Genomic DNA, 24,400 nt, shown 5'->3' with positions numbered 1-24,400 from the left:
CGTTCCCATAACGTTAGTTTCTGGTTCCCAGAAAGTTTTTTTAAGGTTTGTTTTTGGTTATCTTTACGGAAATAAAACGTTAGTTTCATGGTTTCTATAACGTTAGGGTAACGTTCCCCTAACGTTAGTTTTTGGTTCCCAGAACGTTATGGGAACCAGAAACTAACGTTCTATGAACGTAAAGAAAACTTTCCTGGAGAACCAAAAACGAACCTTAGAAAATAACGTTCTGGGAACCAAAAACTAACGTTAGGGGAACGTTCTGGGAACCAAAAACTAACGTTAGGGGAACGTTCTGGGAACCAAAAATTGTTAGCTGGGTTCCTACCTTTGTGAACGTTCTTGGCATTCCATGCACACGTTTCTCATTATGCGGTGCATCCACCAAAGCGTCTTTTTTTTCATAAGGCCAGCGTATTTTTCAACTGTTTGCAATGAGCACTGCATTTTCCTGCTAGGAGCTGAGCACGCTGACATTTATACCGGTCGCGTAAATCAGCGCTCGTCAATGTCATTTTTTTACCCCGCTGTCCAATCAAAGTGCAGGAGTGGGGTGGGACAATTACCACACCAACCAACCGGCACATCGTATTTACACAGCCCACTGTGTGTGTGTTCAACGACTGAAAAACAATTCTGTCTCCGAGTACATATTTTTGTATCAGATTATATTCCCGGACTACTACATTTTAATACTAGTTTATTAAACTAACTATAATATGCGAAGACACACACTAGTACAACATTACTCCAATCCAATGGATATTCTACATAGCCACCAAAGTGTCTCATTTCGGTGGACATACATAAAGTGAGTCTTTTATTCAAATAGGCTACTGTTATTTAATGAAATAACATATTGACATATTTTTAATAAAGTTGGAATTCATGTATTTAGTGTGACTGTCTCTGTAGTGTGTTACACTGTCTGTAAATTAATTACTGTATTTGTAAATGTTAAGTGTTTGGTCCGTCTGATTCAGTCACCATCTTATTTATTTTTATTTCTCAAAGCCTTTTTTCATGCACACACACACACACACACACGCACGCACGCACGCACGCACGCACGCACGCACGCACACACACACGCACACACACACACACACACACACACACACACACACACACACACACACACACACACACACATAGCTGCCTTTCAATATAAGATTGCTTTAGATACACTCTTTATTATGAGCGCCAATGGAAAAAAATTGGAAAGAGATGTTTTGAAGAGAGGGAGAAATGGTGAGGGTGCTAAATACAATACAGAAAACTTTCTGACATCCGTAAGTTTTAGAGATGTCTGATTCCTTAGACGTTCAGAGAGAGAGAAGTTCTGATGACATGATTGGTTGCTGCAAGAGGAAGAAAAAACATAGCCTAAAGTATATTGCAAATAAAAATATAGCAACATCATCAGCTTCTATGGAGCACATCAGGGTACAACTTTTGAACTAAATAAATAACAAAGATGGATTGTGAGAAAAGTTTTGTTTCTCCTAGACAGCAATGAGATTAAAAGGCGACTCGTCAAATTTTTGACCCGAGAAAAGGACAGAAACACATTTGTGTTTATCTGTTTCTTTTTATAAGACACATCTGAAACGAATTTGACACCTAAATGAAACATGATAACTCACTACAAGAGTTCTGAGCCATGAAAGGATAAACTGTAATTTTATACAATGTAATTTTGTACTCAGCTAGTGAGCCAGACAAGTTAATTTAAGTCCCATGAAGCACTTCCTGTCACTGGTTTTTTTTCACGTTTGATGTTGTGATGTTGACTTACACAAGTGGGTCAGACAGGCTCAGGTTTCAAAACATTTCATGTAGTGTTGGTTTGTTTTTCACAAACATAGCTGGGTGTGATTCAGAAAAGGCTGGCCACTGGTATACATCACAATAAATCTGTAATGTATGGTATACTGTATTATTTAAAGTTTAGCGTCTATAATGGCTAACAATGCAACAGGTGTTTCATCAAGATGGCTGATGTTGCTCTAGCAACAGCCTGTGCCCATTACAGTTAGCTATGCAAATGTTCTATTTTAGCGTTGGTTGTCAACAAAAGTATATTTTTTTCTTTATGCTACATGCCATCTTTCAGCAGAAAAATAATATAACAAACAATGAACTCCACTTGTTCCATGAACCAAACTTCTATTTACTTGTATTTAAAAGATAAATGGTTTAGTCTATGTTTGTATAAGTACATAATTGAAACAGAAATTATGTAGTAGACTCAAGTGCTGTGTCTTACCGCCTTGTAAGTCTTCTTCTGACCGGCGTGTTTGGGCGCTCTACCAGGATCTGCCCCCATCTCCACGTGCATGGCATAGATGATATCAAAAAAATCCTCCACCACAGCGACCCGCTTCAAAGAGCTGTCCTGGGTTCCCCCACCATCTGAACACTGCATTGAGAGAGCGAGAGATAGATGGAGAGAAAGAGACAGAGTGGAATTACATTACATTAGAGGGCAGTTAAATAAAAAATCTTTCATGCTTTTACTGTTCATACTTTATTATTAATTCAATTATATTTTCAGGTCTTCATGGTGCAAATTTGTAAACTCTAGGTTAACATCCTCATACTGTATTTATGAGGTCAGTAACATTGACCAGTATACTGCAGTCTGGCTTGGTCGAATCAGGATTCAAGAGTCAGAGTCACTAGGCGCTGACATCTTTATAGGTGAATGTTTTTATAGCTTTGAGTGTTCACATATTAACTTAGTTCTGGGGTGCACTCTCCACATTTATGCTGATCTCAGTCGCCTAAACAGCTCCTTGGATGCGTTGCTGCAGGACTTTAATTATGAGTCTCACCACTGGGGTTATTGTGACTGTGTATAAGGCTAAGTGAGTCTCACAGTGTAGTGTATTATTCAGACTTTCATTGATCTGAATCTAATATTAAGTCCTCCACAGCTCAAGTGGTTTTGTAAAGAATATCGCTTCCATTTAGATTTGTGTGTGTGAGATGGAAATAAGAGTGTGGTTGTCAAACGCTTTCCTGCAGCATTTTAAAAATAACTGCTTTCTTTGCCACAGACACACACACAACCAGCCCCACCTCCCACCACTGGCACCTTCAACCCTGCTTTCCATAAGGCTGACCCTGTCGCTATGGCAACCACCAGCATTCTCAGGCAGGTGTGTGGGGCAGCAGGTCATGTGACACCTGCCGTCTTATTCCGGGCCCAAATGACACCTGGCCTTTGTCTTTTCCATGTTCCTATCTTAAATAAAGTTTCCTGTCTAAGTTCACTTAAAGATCACAAGAAACGCTAAACAAAATGGCAAAACTTGCTGATTGCAGGTTTTTCTTTCTGCTATTGGTCGACAAACAGACAACCCCACCCTAGACTCAGATGACTGGCTGACTAAATGTTGCTGTGTCTGGCTTGTTGGAATGCACAAACAGCAATGTTTTGCTAATGTCACAGTGTTTACACTTTTTTGGGAAATCCAATAATTGGCCTTCAGCTCACTGCACAGTAAATGATGATAAAAGATAATATTAGAACATCAAAGAAATTACACACTTCAAGTTAAACTCCTTTATATTTCACAAATATTTCACACATCTGTACTAGAGTAATTTTGATTTAGGTTATTGCTTTTGTGCTTTCAGATTCTATAATGGAGACAGATGAAGTTAGTTTGTATTCGTTACCTGTTTAATGCAGGCAGCAGGTGTGTGTGTGTGTGTGTGTGTGTGTGTGTGTGTGTGTGTGTGTGCGTGTGTGTGTGTGTGTGTGTGTGTGTGTGTGTGTGTGCGTGCGTGCGTGCGTGCGTGCGTGCGTGTGTGTGTGTGTGTTTGTGCGTGGAATTAGTAGAAAATGTCCTTCCTCTTATCATTCTCTCTCTCATTCTTATACTATAAATTCCTTTTTTGATATCCAGAGGGCCGAAATGTTTTTTTTTCCATTTCTCCACATTTTATTTCTCTACACCCTTTTCTAGGATCATCTTTTACCTCTTTCCATCCCTTCATTCTTTTCTTCTCCTGTCCCGCTCCATATTCCCTTTCTCTCGCTCCCCCTTTCCCAAGTGCCAGGTAATGAAGGTTGCTATGGCAACTAAAACCAGTGCACAGAGCAGGCTCGCTTTAATCCAGGCCCTCTCCAGCCACCCGGCTCGTGCATGCGCTCCCTTCCTCTCGTCATAATTATCACTCTTATTATGCCATGATCATTCAAACATGCACAAACCTCGTTTTCCTGAGCTCAGTCACGAGGTGACCATGCCGCATCTACAATATAGATAGAACCCGTCTCTGTCTCTCTGCCTACCAGAGAATTTTCCAGAAACATCCCTCTAGGACACAAGATGTGGATTGCTTCCATACCTCTGAGAAATCTGTGGCGGTAGCCAGTGCTTGTTTGAGCCTTGTGGCTCGACTCTCTCTGTCCTACAAACATCTCCATCTCAGCTCGATTGCTCCTTTCCGGTTGCTTTCACACATGCGATCACAGACACAAACATTTTCTCCACAACCCCCCTCTTTCCCCAATCTGAGGGCGCATTACAGTGTGGGACAGACTTGTGTGGGTGAATAAACTAGACCATCAGGACCAAGGCGATCTGCTCAGCCTTATCCAAAATGGTCTAACCAAACCCTGATACTGTATAGATGTAAATGGGTAGATGACAAATAAACCGCACATGTGTCCTATGGTGATGACATGGCAAAAATGGCAAAAAAACCTAACCATTAAGATAAATCTCTTTTATGCTATAGTTTATATATAAATATTAATAATCTAAAATAATATATTATTAACAGTTTGTTAACAGTTTTGCTGTCACACTATAGGACATGTACAGTTTATTTGTCAACTACCCAAATATAGGCCAGTTCAGTGTATAATGTTTTGTGATATTCACAATATGTGTCGTAATTAAAAAAAACATACAAAATTAAATAATTAAGTATGGAGTAATGTACAGTCAGCTGGTTACAAAGGTGCAAAAATAAATCCCTGATTTAAAGCGAGAGGTCACATTTTTTATCTATACTGTTATAAAAGTTGTAAATGAATGTACATCAAATTGTTTACATTTTTTATTTTTTAAGTTACAATGTGTAATCTTTTTGGAGGATCCATTGACAAAAATGTAATAATATACATAGAGATGTATAAACCTTACATAATGAAGCCTTATTTCTATCTACCTACACGGGTCCCCTTGCATGGAATTCTCCATGTTGTTTCTACAGTAGCACTAAATGAACAAACTGCTCTACAGAGGCGTTTCGTAAATACGTTATCTCCTTTGGCAAAGAAGCGAAAACGTGACGACATCTTCGTTCTGTGTCTATGGGTGGAGGGGTGGAGTGAGCGTTGGTTGCAATTCACAATCTCACCGCTAGATGTCTCTAAAAAGAAAACCAAAGAAGGCAAAATGAGACCTAACACAGCTATATAAAATCTGTTGCCTAGGACGACAGTCAGTTATACAGTTGGCTAGCCATCATTAAACCAAAATGTTATTCCATTCCACAATTTCCCTAATTTTGCGAGCAATGTGTAATAAAAATTATAACTATTTCAGAAGCCTTGCTTAAACTAAATCAATGGCGGACCATTACTAATCCGATAAACAGTAAGCAGTTGTGGCAGCAAGTACGGCGTGACTCACAGACACAGATAGACTGTAAATGTTTTAGCGTAAGTCATTAAGCCAGATCAAATGTACACACCTCTCTTACTCTTCCTCAAAGCACAAAAGCACAGTGTTTAAATTCTCAGGTTGAATCGGCTCTCTGTTCCTGACGTGTAGCAACAGCATGTGTGTTTGAACTGAACGCGAGTGTTTAATCATTAAACCGCTGTAGAGTTGAACTAGAGTGTGTGTGTGTGTGTGTGTGCAAGCAGTCGTTGCGGGGCCTAAAAGTGCACGATTTCATCATTCTCTCATCATTTTTAAGAAGCGCTGTGAATCATCAGCATTTCCCTTGTAAAACTCCACCACAGTGTATCTCTGTTTCCATCCCTCTCTGTCGCTCTATCTCTCTTTTCTCTAGACCGGCATGCCTTTGCGTTTTCCAGATGTGGCATATTTTTTTCAATCCCCCTTTTCTGTTCTCTATCCCATTCTCGTTCTCTCTGCTTTTTCTCGGCCTTTCTTTCCCTCTCTCACCCGTCCCGCTCCAAACAGCTCTGTTGCTAGGAGACTAGAGGGGCTGATTCGGCAAGCGGCCACCCCCGACCCCCCACCCCCTCTGGCAGTCGCGCGCACACACACATCACAGTGAAGAGTCGTACACACACAGGGCCAGTGAAAGGAGGGGGCATTAGAAAGGAGGCAGCTGGGTCACACTCGCACACACATGCATGCATGGGCCGGCGGAGAAAACGGAGCCGTAGCAAATATTTACAATGATGAGGGTAAAGAAGAACTGATAGACTCGAGCAGTGCAACCAAATGCGACGCAAACTGGACATGTTGGTTGCAAGCGATGACAGTGACACACACACAGATGAGACACTCAAATTATAGGTGTTTGGAACAGAGCTAATGTTTTTCGCTTTAGCCAGATGTTGTTATAATGCATATGGCTGTAATGTTCACATACTGTAAGTATAGTGCAATAATTTCAGTGAAAATCATAAGTCAGATCTCACCTCTTGTCTTCAAGCCTCACAGTTTGAGATATCATTGATGTACATTTTAGAAATAGTTTGGGGCGACAATCTGAAGCGTACTCGCAATTGTAATTGTGACGTCTGCTTTTTGAGGCACCGCTAATTATATAGGAGTGATAGTTGCTCGAATGATGTATGATCTCAGACACCTAAACACTTAATATCCAACAGTATAATTATGAATTGGCTTGTTTGTTAAAGCTGCCATAACACATTAAAGTGATACCTCGCTGGAGGGAAAACAGGGGTGGGGGGTGATATTTGTATTACAGTGGAGGAGCCAGAAATGTTTGTGTGTGAGAGACAGAGAGAGGAACTGTTTCAACGATACTGCCGATTCAGATCAGCTCGGCGCAAATCTGATAACAGGTCGCTTCTTAAAGTCCCGGGAGGCCAGCACCAGGTGTGGTGTGGACCCACATATCGTAGATGCACCTTATCTCAGCATGAGGTGGGGAGGTTAGGGTGCAGGAAACTGTGCGTGAATTTGTGCATGTGAAGGTCAAGGAAAGAAGGATGAGGTGTAATCCCTCTGTTGCTCTCCTCTCTCCACGTCTCCTTCCTCTTTAGTGCAACCCCCCTCCACAAATTGTCTCCACCTCCCAGCCACTATAAGTTCACAATGCCCCGCTATTAAATCCACATTACGCCTGTCTATTGCTACTTCTCACTCGTTCCTCATTCCTGACCCTCCCTCTTATTCAGCTCCTCGTTCTACCTTTCTCTCTCTCTCTCTTTGACAGGGTGTGTCGAATGCTCTCAGCTCCACGTCTGGGCGATGCTCATCCCAGCTCCATCTACTCCCAGTGCTTGCGTTATCCAGGCACACAACTGATCATTAACTGTCACCTGCGTTAGCCTGTAACCACACACAGGCCTTTGGCCTCTATCATGCGGTCTTAGAACAAGCTGCTGAAACCATATTGACCCATTACTAAATGTATAGATGTGGTTGCTTAAACCAAACAACAGGAAACAAGACACTTGTTTGCATATTGGTATAGATGTGTTTTGTGCATGCTCTGAGGTGTCTGCTTGTGACCCTGGTGTCATGGTGTAATCGTAGGATGGGGAGGGGGGCGCAGACAGTGAGACAACCGGACAGGATTGCAACACTAATGAGAGACTGCAGCAGTTAATTACAAAGGAGAGATAGAGAGAGAGAGAGAGTGGCATAGAGGGTAGGGAGGGAGGATGTGAGGAGGGGGTGATGGAGTGAGACACTCTTTTGTCCCAAAGCTGCATCCTCCCAGAATAGAGATGGAGGCTTTTATTCGCTCACACACACACATATACGTACACACGTCCTCTCTGTGTCGCTCAGGGAGGCAATGTGTACCGGGACTGTGTCTGTGTGTGGTAATCTGTGTAGGTGTGTAAGCGTGTGTGTGTGTATTTGTTGGAGCTTTCATTCTCTCTGGTAGGGGGAAGGCCCTGGAGCCAGTTAAAAATGGTGTTAATTTCTTCTCCTATGGGAGAGGAGAACAGTCTCTCCATGGCAACAGAGAGAAGGAGCCAAGGGGAGGAACACCAGAGCAGCACCATCCTCGACCCTCTCTTATCACACACACAAACATATAGTACACACAAAAATAAATACATATAGGCAATATACATGTGCCCTAAATGCAAACTCATGCATGTAATCACATACATAACCACGTGCAAACCACACAAACTACATTTATACAGTCCTTCTTATAGATCTACAGATTCCTAGCTGTCCAGGAGAATAATAAGATCAGGCACATAAACCAAATGTGAATGTGGATGCAAATTTGTAAGATAATGTGAGATTAGAGATACCGGATCAGATCACCTACTTCTGAATCAAACACCCATTTCAAGTAGGAAACTTCTCACTTTCAACACCAAAACTGAAGTGGGTCAATTAAGCAGTGTGTGTGTGTGCATGTGTGTAATCAGAACAGTTCTTGATAAATCTAGGCACTAATGTTAGACATGGAATTATTTCTGATATGATTTCTGGCAGCTAATTACACAAAGTTTAAGTCAAACAAAGCAACATTTTGTTTAAAATGCAAAGGCCTGAAGCAGCATGTAAAATACGCGGCTCTAACTGAGCAGCATTTAACTTTGGTCATTCAATATTTCACCTAAAGTAATAACACAAATTGGCATTTAATAAGTTCACATTTTCATATGATTCTTGAGTGAGAAAAAGGTAAATAACTTTGAGTTGCTGCCCGTGCTGGAGGGCCCACATAGATCCAATCCAGCTCTAAATTCCCCACTAGACTGCTTAACAAAGATTTTTATTATATTTTCAAGGTTTAATATTAAATAATAGAAATGAAAAGTGGAGTTGGTGGTGGAGGGATAACAGATGAACTAATATAAGAGTGACATTTCTATACCTGTTGTGTTGTTATTGACATGAGTAGGTAAACAAATCCTTAATAAACAAAAACTTTTAGTTATTGAGTTTTGCCTAAACTTCATGAGGTTGAACAGTGAACTAAGCTGATGTGTTATTTGTTGTTGGTGGTGATGGTGTTTTTGGGGCTAGGGTCACCGAACAAAATTACAATAAGATTCCATTTTCAACAGGTTTCCCAATTTTCCCATCTGCTATGGGTAAAAAAAGAAAAAAGATAATCCCACCCCAACTAACCCAGCTAATTGCTTAGGTCAGTCTTGCTTTAATAGGCACCACAGAAGCAGTGTTTACACTCTTGGGGGCAAATCAAACTAAAAATAGCTTATAGTCACATTAAACTGAGATAGAAGGAAGTATTTTACCAAAATTGTGAAATATTTCTGTGTCTTCTGAATGTTTGTGTGTGTGGATACTGTTGCTGGACTATGTTGTGTGCGGACAGTGGGACTGTTTGTGGACAGGACAGTCCTGTCTGTGGGATTTTCATGTCTTAACCTGCTATTGCAAATGCATCATGCAAAACTGTTAGCATTCATGCAAATGGCTGGTAGATAAAAGGCCACTGTTGAGGCAGAGGCGGCATGTGTCTTTGGGTTTGGAGGGGGAGCCGAGGGACGGTCTGTGTGGAACCCTTTTTCTGCAGATACGCTCACTAATTAATCACTTATAATGAGATTTTGCCTGTTTTTTCCTCAGCTATATGCTAATAATGGAATGTAGAAGTGGTTTGCTAGTTATTTGTGTACTCCTGTTATAGCTGTCATTTGCATGTTTTTGAGCTCAGTGCCCAAAAGCAGAAGGTCCTATAGGATAGAGGACAGAGTCCCCTGATATTTGCAGGACGGGCGACAGCCTCTCTTGAGCATTTTTCGCCACAGATAAAAATATATTGGTGTTATTTTACCCTTATGATACAGTATCAGTTGGATTTTTTAGATGTGTTGGTTAATTTTAAGTTACATTTTACACATGAATATATTTGGGAAAAATTCCCCATTTCACCACATATTTTGCATAAATTATCTAACTGGTGTGCACTAGTGTGTCACCACAAAAAATAATTAACCTCAGAAAATTCATGTTTCATCCTGGCATGGCAAAATATCTAGAGACTACTCCTTTTTTTACTGGTCCCAAAATTCACTCATCTGATATCCAAGCGTTTCAACAGATATGATGCATTAGGTTACAGGTATGATGTAAGACACCAAAGATTTTCTGAAACAACTGTTTGCTTTTGTATCGACCCATCATAATTCAGTAGATATGACAGAATGAGTGAGTTTCGAATGCTTGACCAGAACATTTCAACAGCTCAGAGAGTATGAACATGCTCAAGGTTCTCTCGCCATGGGCCTGTACCGCAGAACGCAGACTAATCCCCCACACTGCCACATACACTGCGATGAGGATATTTCTGTTTCCGTTGGCATAGCAACAGAAAGCAATCATTTCCCTCACTTAAAATCTTGCAGCATTCTTTCTTCTCCTTTGCCCTTTTAATAAGGCAAATCATTAAAAAAGTCTCCCTCTTGCTGGACTCTTCAGCAGTTTGCGAAAAATTGACTTCAGATGAAGGGGAAAAACTATTGTGTCAATGGAAAGGAGATGAGGGAAGTGTCTTTGTTGTGAAATGTATGTCAAAGGAGTTTTACATACACACACAAATACTTATTGAACTCGGAGTGGTCGCAATCCGGTATCAGATTGTGTGATTGTGTGAGAGTGTTTTTGCTCCCAATGTTAGCCACAGGACATAACAGGTGATAAATGAAGTTACACCCCCTCACGAGAGAGAGACAGACAGACAGAGAGAGCGAGAGAGAGAGAGAGAGAGAGAGAGAGAGAGAGAGAGAGAGAGTTAAAGCAACAAACAGAAAGAGGATCAAGAGAGAGAGGGAGAATATTAAAGTGATACAGAGAAAGAGTTTGACAGACACAGAGCAGAGCGAGCTTGTGATGCCCTGCAGCTGAATTCAGCACCACTCTCATAAAAACAAAGTCTACAGTGGGCCTGTGACACAACAGATACATATTTAATAGCTTTATAAATGATCTGTATGCTGTGAGCACAGTCAGCACTGACAGTATAACGCAGTTCCCTTAACATACACACTAATCTCCTCTCTCCAACCCATCTCTAAACTGAAGAATTTACGACTATTTTACAAATTGTCATGCACATTTAGATAAATTCACCTTATTTTCACCAAACTGTAAAATAGTCAGCTCTTTCCGTCTGTTCTTCCTCTAACTCTCTCTTAAAACCACACAGGATACCCCCCTAGCATACACACAAACATACACTTCACCACCAGCCCGGAGCAGCCCCTTGCTTCATCTTTCTCCCTCCTCCTCGCCCCCATAAACTGAAACTTGGCACACCCATGGAGCAGCTGCATCAGAGAGGCCCTCCTTCACTAAACCGCATCCCTCACTGCACTGCCGTTTCAACCCACAACATGGCACCCTGTAGCCCTGGTACCCAGGGATAGGTGAAAGAAAAGAGAGTTGAAATACAGGGAGGGTAAAAGGCAGATGGATAGGAGAATGTTGAGATGGGAGCAGGCAGGGAGAACCCTGGATGAAGTCAATTTTGTGTTTTTTGCTGATGATAGAGAGTGACTGATAAGAGACATAGTCTCCCATACACTATCTCTCCACACAAAAATAGCTCTGTCTCTCTCACACACACACGCACGCACACACGCACGCACGCACGCACGCACGCACGCACACACACACACACACACACACACACACACAAAGAAGCAGGAAATAAAAGTACAAGCTGCAAAAAATATTTAATAAAATATTCATATACAGTACATAGAAACACACCTACGATTCTAGGTTTTAATATACATTCGCAAATACCCTGCCCTATCATTAAATGCTGTATATTAAAAAACAGACTGATTTACAGTTGATTTATTGTTTATGACATGCACAAATCAGAGTGGAACCATAGAGATTTTTGTGCCACACTTGTCTGTATCTTATTACTGTAAAAGGGTCCCCGGTTGACTCAGTTCCTCTTATTATTTGGCTCTGTTCTGTTTGTTCTGTCTTTGTTTGTTGTCTAATTTGCGTATATAGAGCAGGTTGGGGAGCATCCCCTACTGTTTAATCCTTAATGAGATAATAACGCTGATGTGAACATCTCTCCCTCAATGTGTTTGTGTGTGTGGATGCTTACACTTCCTTGTATTTGGACCGTTGTGTCATGCTGATTGGTGAGGGGCTCTGCAGAGTTGGTATTAGAGGAAGTGACATCAGCTTAAATTCGTTGCCCTTTGTATGAAAGCTGTCATGTTCCATATTTCAGTTCATGCAAACTGTGAGGGCAGTGAGTAAAATAATTAGAAATATGTTAATATATCTTAACATTTAACACGAATAAGCCCATTGTCCTGAAAGCACAATGGCCAGATCCACAAAACTTTATTTAAAATGTGTAATTGGATTCAAAACCTTAATTGGATTCAAAACCTATAGCTGTGACAAACTAGCCCTGCTCTCCCTATATATGGCGATAGATCAGATAAACTCTTACACATGACAAAAGTGGTCATCTGTATGACTGACGGATCGCTTGAGCAATGTAGTGTGTGTCATAAAGTGACAGGAGGCCTTATTAAGACGCAAAGAGGCTCCAGAGAGGCTCCAGATGATTGCTGAACAATATAACAAATGTGGACATTAGGGAGCTGTTAAATTATGATTGTGAAAGCCAGTGTGAACAGACCTGAGATCAGCCACAATTTACATGTCCTCAGAGAAAAAGGGAGAACATGGTGGGTGGAGACATATGTGTGTGTGTTGGGGGGAGGGGCATATTTATCAACAAGTTATTCTTGAATGCATTCATGAACTCCACACTGACATCTATCTTTATTTCAGTACGGGACCATTTATGGCCACAGGTTCAATGTAGGTCCTTTGGGTAGTTAAGACCACACATCTGTGTGGATTGCTAAGTGTGGCAAGAGTTGTTACTATGTTCGGAGTTCTGCCTCATTTCTTTTTAACACAGTCTTATGAATTAAAAGCACACTGGGAGCTGCCTGTTAGGAGCTGTCAAACGGTTGCATAGCAATTATCTGCTAACAAGGATTAATCAACACTAATTTAGCTTTGGTTGTTTAAAAAAAAGAAGGAAAATGTAAAATGAATGTAATTTTTTTGTACAAAGTGATCAGGAGATTCAATCAGTGGTTCCTGCAGGCATGGGTGCTGATCCTGTTCTCAAATAATCAAACAACGCAAGGATTTAATATGAATACCTAACAGGTACGAATGGCCATGAAAAACAGTTTTGTCACCATTGTTCTTAATTTAAATGCTTATTTTCCTTTAACTGAGGTGTGCCAGTCTCTGGGGAGTCAGTCCCTCCTGGCTGGCAGACAAAGGTCTGTTGGTGGGACCCCTTGAGGGCAACACTCAAAATGGTGTCTGTTCCTGACACTCTGAACAACGGCATTATGCACAAGCGCTAGGAAAGACCACCTAATGTCTTCAGCACTTATATCTCAGCCTTTAATGTACAATAAATACAATCACATTTGCATGATTTTATTTAAACAGCACATATTGTTTCTAAAAGCCTTATGTTTATAGGTCGTGAATATTTCTCTCCAGAAGGAATTGTTAATAAAACTATTACTGGCCACAAAACTGGATCTTTAAATTCGCCCCCAGATCTTCGTGAACAATGCTTTTTATGCATTTAAAATAGAAACATCATGGCTAATCTTCGTTCTGCAGATTTTTGGAGCATCAAACTGATTGCAAATGAAATACAATACTGATTTTGTTCTGCTTGTCTTTCTCAGGGTGAATTCTGTCATAGTCCTGGGATGTGCTAGCATTCTGGAGCAGAACAGGTAGGTTACCAGAGCAACGGGTACCAACCGTCCGCTCCGCCCTCATCCGGCACAGAACAATGCAAGTGCTCGTTCTCTCCAGAATATAATAAATGAATTAAGCGTAGGAGACACGTTTCCACAAAAAAAGACGATTTCACATTATACTTGCAATAAATGTGTATTTTTTCTCAAATGCACGGGTTATGGCTCTGATGATACATTGATAGCGAAGCGCGAAAGAATGTCAGCGCCTAATATGCCCACAGGAGGAGGATGGTGCGCGAGACCCTCAAGTGGTCCAAGAGCAAAGTCCCTCAAACACCCATTCCAGAACAACGGATCAGCTATCTATCATACAACACATTTCACAAAACATCGATCATTTTGATAGTGTTTAAACGTGCATCATATCGCCAGTCCCTCGGGCAAAATTTCCTCTTGCGCGCGCACCACGGCATTCCCAATAATTGGGTACACCAGCTCACCATACGCGCGCATCCACCTGTCATCGTCCAGTCACGATACAAACAGTGAAAAAACTGCGCTGTGAACCACGTTGTCTCAATCAAAATTATTGTAACTTGCTGGGATGGAAAAGGGTCACGTTGTGATTTTCTGTGCCATCCCGTCAGCAGGACAACGTCATGCTTGTTCGTCAGGCGGTGCGTCTCGGGCGAGATACCATTACTACACCGCCGTTATTGCTGCGAGGGACCGGCGTTGCTATGGCAGCCAGCTCTCAGAGTAAGACTGTTCTGCCCGGTTGGGGTGAGGGATGTAATGCTCGGTCAACCCTCGGTGACAGAGAGGTGTAAGATTGAAAAGTTGCGCACAGCAATGTGGGTTGCGCGCATTCTTTGTATTGAATCAAACAAGGATACTGACTAAATGTTTCAATATATTGGTAGAACCGTTTTGGGAGTTTACGTCTCACAAACACAGAGACAATTAACTTAGAGTGCTCACACACATCTACCACACACGACTGTCAGCACAAGGAAAAAAACACTTACCGTAGTCTTGACAGGGACGTACAGGACGGGCTTCCCCGATGTCTCTTTCTTGTTGTGCTCGCCCAAGATGTTGCTGCCGACCTGAAACCCTTTGGACTTCACCCAGAATTTGAATTTGGCATTGATGTGGCTGTTGTCGACATACACGCCGTCGGACTCTTCGTTTTGTAGCAGGGTCTGCATAATTTTGTTGTATTTTCGGCGGGTGACGGTCTTTGTTTTACCCGAGTCCCCGTAAGTCCGGAGACACCAGTCCTGAAATTCGCTGAACATCTCTGCCTCCAGCACGACGGGACTTCGGCTCCTTTTCGTTAAATCCGTGCATGGTTTCTTAGTTGCCATTCCTTCCCCTTTGTGAGCCGTGCCCCTTTTCGAAAACGAATGCAACTACAAAGCTAACTGAAAATGATAGAAGACTCCCCCTCCTCTCCCTGTCCCGCTACGAGTACGTTAGCTTCGGCACCGGTGCTGGATGTCCACCTCCGCTAAACAAGCGGAAAAAGTCGTTTGTGTGCCTGTTTCGGGCAGCCGCACACCTGTTTGCAGAGACGCCTCGCCTACTGTCCCAAACCGCAACGGCAAATGTCACTTGCACACATCATCCGCTGAGGAACTGAGAGAGGGGGCTGTCCTACCAAGCGGGTATCTCCCACCTGTGCGTAAACGGCTCGAGAACCTGTGTAAGTGGAAAAAACATCGATGGCCGATTCCGAAAATTTTAAAAAAGAGGAAAGATATGTGTCCAGTGAAAGATATAAAGCTCTGCGTAATGGAGTTGAACGTCGCACTTTGAAAACGACCTGGCTGAGGCGACGTTCTAGTATGGGATACGGCACGAACCTGTCGATGTCAAAAGGCGCGATATTGTTGGCTCAAATGATTCAAATTCTTTATTTATTATGAGGTTTGCTAACAAAAGATCCCAGGGTACAATAGAGTGCGTTCATGAGCACCCGTCACGCGCTAGGACGGTCCCAGTCTTTCCACCTGTTTGAATCGGACCTGCGCGTGCAGCGCTGACAAGAGCAGCGCACTACCACGCTACAAACCGTCCCAAATTTACATTTCTCGTTTGTAATCCTAAGAATTTAACAGCTCTTTTGTTGTAAAAACGTATGTAGGTGCGTAAAAAATATACGTGATATATGAAGTGTTATTTTTCTTTTCAGGAAGTAACGTTAGACCGTGCAGCGTGTGGACGCAGTGGTTACAAAGCGGACAAGCAGCAGCTGCCGCAATAAAATTATATAAATACAACAATTTTACCACTCACACATAAAGTAAATGTCCCATCGTTTGCTTATATATTGGGTAATCAAAGATTGTTAAGACAAATGCTTTGAATACAATAACGCACATTTTTACACAAAGCATGTTTGGTAGCATATAAATAGATTACAGTTTTCCCTTATATTTAAAACTTCACACAGTAGACTAAAATGGAACTTATGTTAGCTATGTGTATAATATGCATTAACTAGTGTAATGTTTTGTGCTCTTTTAATGTTATGATCTACACCCTCATACATCTATAATGATAAATAGAATCCAAAAAAATTGATTTTCTTTATCTTCATAATTTTCTTTATCTTTATGAAGAGGGAATCTGTTTATTATACCTCCTCAGTGTTTAGGTTGAGCTGAGTGCACTGTTGACAACTCACTTCAACAATACACTTTCATGAGTTCGCCTATGCAGATAATGGTTTGAGAGTAAGCTTATTTGGGGTGCTGTCGGGGAGAGGGCTCCGAGCTCGTTCGTTCTTCCGAGCTCAGAGCACTCCCCGCCTGTCCGGGGTGAGGGATCCGAATCCGGCATTAGCATGAACCCGGAACACTCCCCCCCCCCTTTTTGTGTCCTGCTGGAGACAAGGGCTCCAGGTGAGGAGCCGGGGTGGTGGTGGGATGCTTGAGACTGAAGAGAGAGTCAAGGTAAGACGGCTCTCTCTCTCTCTTGAACTGATAGGTCGGGTGCTGTTAATTATCTGCTCCTTCTCCTCCCAAACTTAGTTAATAAAACATCATTTCTTGAATATCTATGTGTAGAAATGTGTGATATTTTGTCATGGAACACATTCAGGACAACATAATTGTAAGGTGGTGAAAAATGAGAGAGAAGAAGAACCACCAACCACCCACTGGCCCAATGGCGGAGTCCAAGTGGCATGGCGAAGGCATGCGCACATTCTGTTCTGAGTTGTTATTGTCAACATTATTTTAACGTTGCACAATGTTATCTGACTCCAAAAGATAAAAAGAAAAAACCTCTTTGAATGATATTATTTGAATTTTGGTTATTACGTTTGATAATAATCGTGAAATTTGGATACATGTTTGATATTCCTGCAGTGCTTACTCTAAACTATATTCACTCATCCGATTCTCATGTCGCTTTAGAGTCTCGCGCCGGCCGTCTATATGCGGATCTCACAGTCACAAACTCGCCAGTCTTGGTCACTAACAGAGGTCACTTGACCAGTAGCGTCTTAGATGGCTGCATCACCCGTAACTCACTGCTAAAACATACCATTATGCTCACCTTAGACTATTAATTACTAGCAACAATTATTTATCCAGAGGTCATGACCACTCCACAGAGATAGATAGACCAATCTTACATTCTCTAGTGGCAGCTCTATATAATCATGCCATTTCCTATGTATACTTAGGTAGAATAATATAGTCAGAGTCTGAGACTCACCCTATTTAGATTGGTCAAACAACACTTTTGCTGTTCTAAACGGAAATTCACATTATTAGCCTCTAAGGAATTCTCAGCCGGTGTCTTTGCCACCTAGACAGGATTTACGTTAACAAGGATGTAACGGGAAAAACTATAATTCTTATACGGAATTTCATAATATAAGCACGTGGATTCAGAATAATGCAGGACAAATTCAAACATCACAATTTATTAGTCAGGTAGGCTATATGTTTCATGCCAATCACAGAATCAATCCAGAGAATACAAAAAACAAGAAATCAAATACTCAGAAATTAGTCTACTAGTCTAAGATGCACCTGACAACAGTGTTGGGTGTAACTAGTTACTAAGTAATTAGTTACTGTAATTTAATTACTTTCCCCTTGAAAAAGTAAGGGATTACTCTTATTTTTTCTGTAATTTAATTATAGTTATTTCTAATGTAATTAAACTAAATACTGTGTGTAATATTTGTGTGCAATAGTGGAATTGACATCAAAATTCAAAGTCTAACTTTAAAAGTTGTGCTTTAATGTATAATTCTCACGTTTGTAATACTTCAGGTCAGTTAATAATACTACTTTATGCAGTTTTATATTATTTATTTGAATTAATTAAAAGAGGCATGTCTATCCTCGAATCACTGAACTAATCAAGGTTGATATAAGAAATAGAAAGTAATTAGTAATGAGTAATTAAATACTTTTTGGAGAGAGTATTTGTACAGTAATATAATTACACTATTGAATATGTAATTAGAAACTAGTAATTAATTAATTTTTCAGACTAACTTGCCCAACACAGCCTGACAATAGAAAAAGGCATCGTGGGTAAAACATGGTGTTGTGTGTCCCAAGGAACAAACAGCACAATGGGGTTCATCTTAGTAAGAACCCCCCTGAACATTTAGTAAGCTTTCCTTAAATACCCAGACCAAAATACCCTTCCTCCACACAACAACAATTTACATTGTAAAGGACTCTGTCCTGGATCTGATCAGGCCACAAATGGGCATTTACATGAAGACACACCCTCAACAGTGAGCAGAATATCTTTAAACCCTTAAACCTATGTTATGATCTGCTCTAACGCTGGGGAAAAGAGACCATTGTCACACTGAGACATTTCAAATGATACCAAACATGCATATGAAGATTATTTTTTCATAAGATAGTGAGGTATCATATGAGGTATTTGTCAAATCCAGTTCATGGGTGAGCTTTGAAGTGCTCTGAGTTGAGATGGAGAGAAAGAGGAGAGGGGGAGATGTAAAGGTGTGAGGTGGCAATCATCATTCATTGTTGTATGCTTTGTGAGATGGAGATGCAAACCCTGTGGGGAGTTCATTGTATTGGATGAAGTTCTGTGTTTCTCAGGAAGTGGTGCCTTTTTGGTGTGGACACCTTGACACCGGCCTTATATAATGATTCTAATTATCCAATAATATATTTTCTCAAAATAGAAATGATGGAACCTACTAATACATGCTTAGCTTTAAAGCATGTTTGCAGAAACATCGTAGTTATTAAGATGCCCATATATTTTTATATAAAACCACAGACTCCACTGCAAATTCCCATTAATGCTGTATGTGTGCTCTTATAATTCTTCGATGGAACCTTAGGTTTTTCTTATCTTACTATGTTGGCCTTCACCATGCTTCACCATGCATTTGGCTATTTAGTAGTGTTTTGTTTCCTCTTATGTTAGGTTCCATCTTTTATATGGCCTACTAATTTCTATCACATTCTTTTATGTGTTATTTTACAGTGTGTCAATGTGGTTGTATTGTGTATGTCCATATATGACTGCTGGTATGTGAGTGTGCTCTCTTCTTTTGTCAGTAGTGTGAGTGCTCCGGGGCTGTGTCGAGGACCATGCTGGGACTGCTGGTGATGTCGGCTGCTGTTGCTATGACAGCAGCTCAGCTCCAGCAGCTGAAGAAGCAGAACAGGCCGCCTGTATCTGCCCCATCCAGACTGCATTGCCTTTCTCCACTCTTACAGCTCCAGAATCTTCTCTCAGTCCGGGAACCTGTTCGGAGCTGTAAAACGTTTTCCTGGAGCTGGAGTAGTTTTCTGGAATTCTCATAGGTGTAATGGATAAAGATGACAGGAATTTGTAGCTTTGATGTTCTCTTAAACACAAAGTGGGATTCTGTCTTGTTAAATGCGTTAATTTTCTCCAGCACATACTGAATTGACTTGTAAGTGGCAATAAAATGTTTGATTGACAGCTCTAAATCCCACCTCTTGATTGGCAGCACCCTGCATATCCGTCCCAGATGTGCCCCCCCCCTCTTTAGTTTGCAAAGATATTAAAAAACCAATTAACATCACAAGGCAAGACCAAATTTAGATTAAATTGATTTTGGGGGGAATATATGGTTGTGTATTTGAATGAATTCTTAAGTGTTTTTCCCCTTACCACTGATATGGTTTAATAATATAGAGAAATTGCAGAGGTGAGATTCCTTTTTTTATTGGTCTTGAAGAAGCAGAAGCCTATTTAAAGAGATAAATAATGTAAGAATATCACAAGGTGTTTAACACTATTAACACTTATCTTTAATTGCAAAACGAATTTAAAGTTAATTAATAAAGTTAGGCTAATTAATATCTATATAAAAATTGAGATAACTAAGTAGAAGTAATTTAGTAGGATAATGACCCTTCAAATACGATGCTGCGATAGTGTGAAAAACCAATAATTTCTTTGAATCTCTGCATTGTATGTGATCTTGTATTAACCATTGTGATAGTGGTGGTAGCCTATAAACACATTTAAAGTGATAGGCTAGTTTACCCAAAAATGAAAATTCTGTCATCATTTACTCACCCTCTTGTCATTTCAAAACTGTATGACTTTCATTCTTTTCTTTCTAACACAAAAGAAGATATTTTGAAGAAAGTTGGTAACCGAAGCGCACTGGACCCTTTTCACTGTATGGACACAAAACAAATGCAAGTGAATGGGGGCCAGTAAACAACATTATCTTCTTTTGCGTTCTGCAGAAGGAAGAAAGTCATACAGGTTTAAAACGACAAAAGGGTGAGTAAATGATGACAGATTTATTATTTTTGGGTGAACTATCTCTTTAACAAATATGTTCAAGTACATCAGGGACATTTATTTTTGGTAAAAAAAAATATATTACATCCACAGAAAGAGAATAGGAAAGTCTATATCATGCAGCTGTCATGTTTTGCTATAATAAATGTATACATGTTATGTTTATAATGCCTAAATGTGTGTATATGTAAAAAAGAAAATAGATTTGTACTTAAAATAATAAATAAAAACTGTGTGCTATTCGGGTGGGTTAGGTTTTTAATAATTATGTGCACCCAGTATAATGACGTTTCATCATTTCTGAATAATTTGCCTTTGCCAGATCTGGATTGTCATTGGTCAGTTTTATGTCTAAGCATTATTTGTGAGTTAGCAGATCAGCTTTCTAGCATTAATCTAGCATTAAACAGGCCGGGAGGCTCCAAGCAGAGCTTACTCTAACATTTCTACATCATGTCCTCTGGGTACGATTAAACACACACTGATGGAAGTGCTTATATTTTGTCCTTGTGCGCATGTTTCTATGAGTTCATGTTCCTGTGTCATTGCTTTTCTGTGTTTCTCACTTCACTTTGGCCACCACCACAGTGTGTATCCTGCAGGTTTCTGTTACAGCAACAAAGAATGTATCTCACTCGCATTGAGTGCATGTGTGTGCAGAAGTGAATGGAGGAGAGGGGATTACTCTTCCAGTGCAGTGGAGGCTGGTGTTTTGTATGTATGTGTGTGTGCACTCTACTGCTTATATTTGCCAGCTCAGGGTGGGTGCAACTAAAGCTGCGTATTAGCTTAGAACTTATCTTAAGAAAAGACAGATACTTTTTCCTCCCTTAATCTCTCTTCTCCTTTACCTCTGTTTTCTTCTTTCTTTCTCTCTCTCTCTCTTTACTATATGAATTCAGAATTCCAAACTAACTATATGAAAATCAAGTCTTGGTGTGTTTACCTGTAAATTTCTTATAGGCACTAGTCTGTAAAGTGAACTGAATGTGTGCATCTCTCTTCTCTTCCATTTAGGACCTTTTGACTCTCTTGACCTTTGCCCCTTTGATTGCTGCCGGAACACCCCGTGGCGCGAATTACATCAGGATCAGCTGGTGCCATTAAGGGGTGGAGGGGGCGGTGTGTGTGTGTAAATGCGTGTGTGTATTTGTGGAAGAAGGGGGTTTATCATTTCACATTGTTAATAAGCCTCTCGCTTCATAATTACCCCCCCCCCCACATTAATAATCTTCCTTCCCCCATCACAGGAAGACAATGATGACCATTCAGCCATCGTCTCCATAACCCTATCATTTAGGACTGGAGGAGGGAAGCAAGCCATAGAGAAGCAATCTCTCCCCTTTTCAGGTCTCTTAGAGGATCACATGACTCATCATCACAGCCCTACGGTGGCAAGACTTGCACTGTAGTGATTAGTGTCAAGCGCATCCTGGTTCTTTCGTGGGATGTGCTCTGACTTTATTGACGTGTGTATTTTTATAGGCACAGAGTTTATAAGGAAAAGCCTTATGTGCTTATATATTCTCTCTCATATCGGATGCTTTATCTGATTTTTATTCTCACAAAAATATTTTGCTAATCTTAAGTGACCTAACAGCTAAATGAAAGTGAAGAAGGCAGAGAAATTGAGATAGAATGTGTGGGAAGTGCTGAATCAGATGAAGTTGAAATGCTGACGAAGAGCATTAATATTTCCCTGTTGATGGCTGATGAGTTGACAGACGATCTATTCACTGCTGCCACTTTAAGGTCACCATTGGAACTGCACTCTAGATTTAACCTGACACATTACATTATGCTTATGTATTAAAGCTTTAGTGAAATAGATATGAGCAATACATTTATTCATAATTATTTTCCAAAAAAGTACACTAAGCATCACATATTTTGATGACATATTTACGTAACATGTATTCTGAATGAGGTCTGGATGGTTTACTTGTGTTCGTTTATTATATATTATATTCTTATTCTTCTATATTCTTGACTGCTTCCCCCTCTCAAGCATAAGGCATGGGGAATGTCCTATTGGGCAATTCAACTGTGCTGAAATAGTGGGATTATAAAACCTAGTCCTATTAAGCGAATCTGAATGAGGTCTGGATGGTGTACTTGTGTTCGTTTCATCTGGTTTCTATTCTGAACCGTTTACTTTGGTTATTTTCAGTACCATAATGTGCCTTTAAAAATATAAAATAAATATGAATTAAACATTTGTTTAAACCTATGTCTTTTCACCTCTCTTGCTATACGCAGAAAATTCTTCAGCGGGTGTTAAATTGCTGCTCGTAGTTGGTGGCCAGTCTGTTTGTAACACAAACAGAGAAACAGTGAGAGGGCAGTGACACGAACACGCGCAGACAGCCTCATGTAATATCATTGTATAGGGTGGGCCTGGGCCTAGGAAGGCAGGCTGGGGGCAGTGGGGAATGTCAGGACAGGAGAGCCAAGAGGCTGTTGGGAGACGGCAGAATGGGCATGGTCACCATGGCAACGCAATTGGCCCAAGCAGTTCGAAGCAACTGGTAACCAAGTAACAGGAAATGAGCAGTGAACAGGGGAGAAACAGAGAAGATGGAGAAAGAGGGAGGTCTCAGCTAATGGGACAGGCTTGAACTCCTTATAGATAAAAATGTTAATTCATAAAGATGCAGCATTTAAGATATATATGCTAATAGTATTACCCATTTGACCTATGTTGTCATTTTTATGGGACTTTGGATTTTTCCTAAATGCATTTGTGGCAAGTATTTAAAAAATGGTTATTTAAGGATCAACTTTGTCATCTTGACGTCACTCATATGAGCTTAAGTAACAAATATAGTTCTTATGACCCACTCTGTTTAGCAGTATATGAGTTCAGTTAAGTAAGATTAAGACTTTTGCTAACTAAGATGTAGAAGATACTCATTTTTATCTACCGGAACAAACCATAAATGGATATGGATCTAATTATGAACGTAATGTGACGTATGCTTTATTCCCATGTGAACTATATCATCACAATGTCCTATAGAACCAAAATGATGAACATGTATCAAAGCAATATTTGTTTTTTTACATAAAATCCCACTTCACTCCCCCGCAATGTCCACAATAATAAAATGTATAGGCAATAAAATATTCTAGAGCTTGGCATAACTAGAATTATATAATTAGATGTAAATAAATAAATATAAATAACAAAAGTTAGTAGTTTTTTTATAGGATAGAATATTTTCTCCCAAAATGGAATAGTCTGTGAGAACTGTGATTATTGCACAACCCTGTAACTTATGTTAGAGTAGTTCATAATACACAAAATTATTGCATCCCCATAATGGTAATGAATAGTGTATGGTCCTGGTTAAATGAAGTTTGGGGGTAAAAAACAGGGGTCTGGTGTCTTAAGAGACTGACAGTGTCTTATAGAGGGCATCAGAGTGAAGGGGTATTTAATGCTTGGTTTGTCTTAAAAATAATTAAATAATTTGAAGCCATCTTGAAACCCCTTTAGAAGTTTGTCGAGGCCAGCTAGTGGGCCCCAGTATTGAGAAACATTAGGCAAAGGCCCATGATGATGAGAGACATTATGATGATGAGAGACATTACTTGTTAGATAAACAAATTACAAACTTTTAGCATCTCACAATCTTCTGAGAATTCGATTGCTCTTCCCTGTGTTAAAGTTACTTG

The 24,400-nt window shown here is 40.4% G+C and overlaps 1 protein-coding gene across 2 annotated transcripts in view; it reads right to left on the bottom strand.

Annotated features, from left to right (window-relative positions):
* The window catches only part of nol4la (nucleolar protein 4-like a), a 34,872-nt gene extending 19,310 nt beyond the window's left edge, over positions 1 to 15,562 (bottom strand). Inside the window, exons 1-2 of one of the 2 annotated variants that reach the window (XM_057356750.1) lie at positions 14,947 to 15,562; positions 2,270 to 2,422 (exon numbers count right to left, since the gene is read on the bottom strand). In XM_057356750.1, coding sequence (XP_057212733.1) covers positions 2,270 to 2,422; positions 14,947 to 15,288 — 495 coding nt within the window. In that variant the 5' untranslated portion in view covers positions 15,289 to 15,562. The remainder of the gene's footprint in view (positions 1 to 2,269; positions 2,423 to 14,946) is intronic. The other variant, XM_057356752.1, reaches the window with a different exon arrangement.
* Between the last annotated feature and the right edge of the window lie 8,838 nt (positions 15,563 to 24,400).

Source organism: Triplophysa rosa, linkage group LG17, assembly GCF_024868665.1.
Source record: "Triplophysa rosa linkage group LG17, Trosa_1v2, whole genome shotgun sequence".
Classification (NCBI taxonomy): domain Eukaryota; kingdom Metazoa; phylum Chordata; class Actinopteri; order Cypriniformes; family Nemacheilidae; genus Triplophysa; species Triplophysa rosa.
The sequence above is the reverse complement of the archived record's forward strand: the minus strand, read 5'-3'. Positions and strand labels throughout refer to the sequence as shown.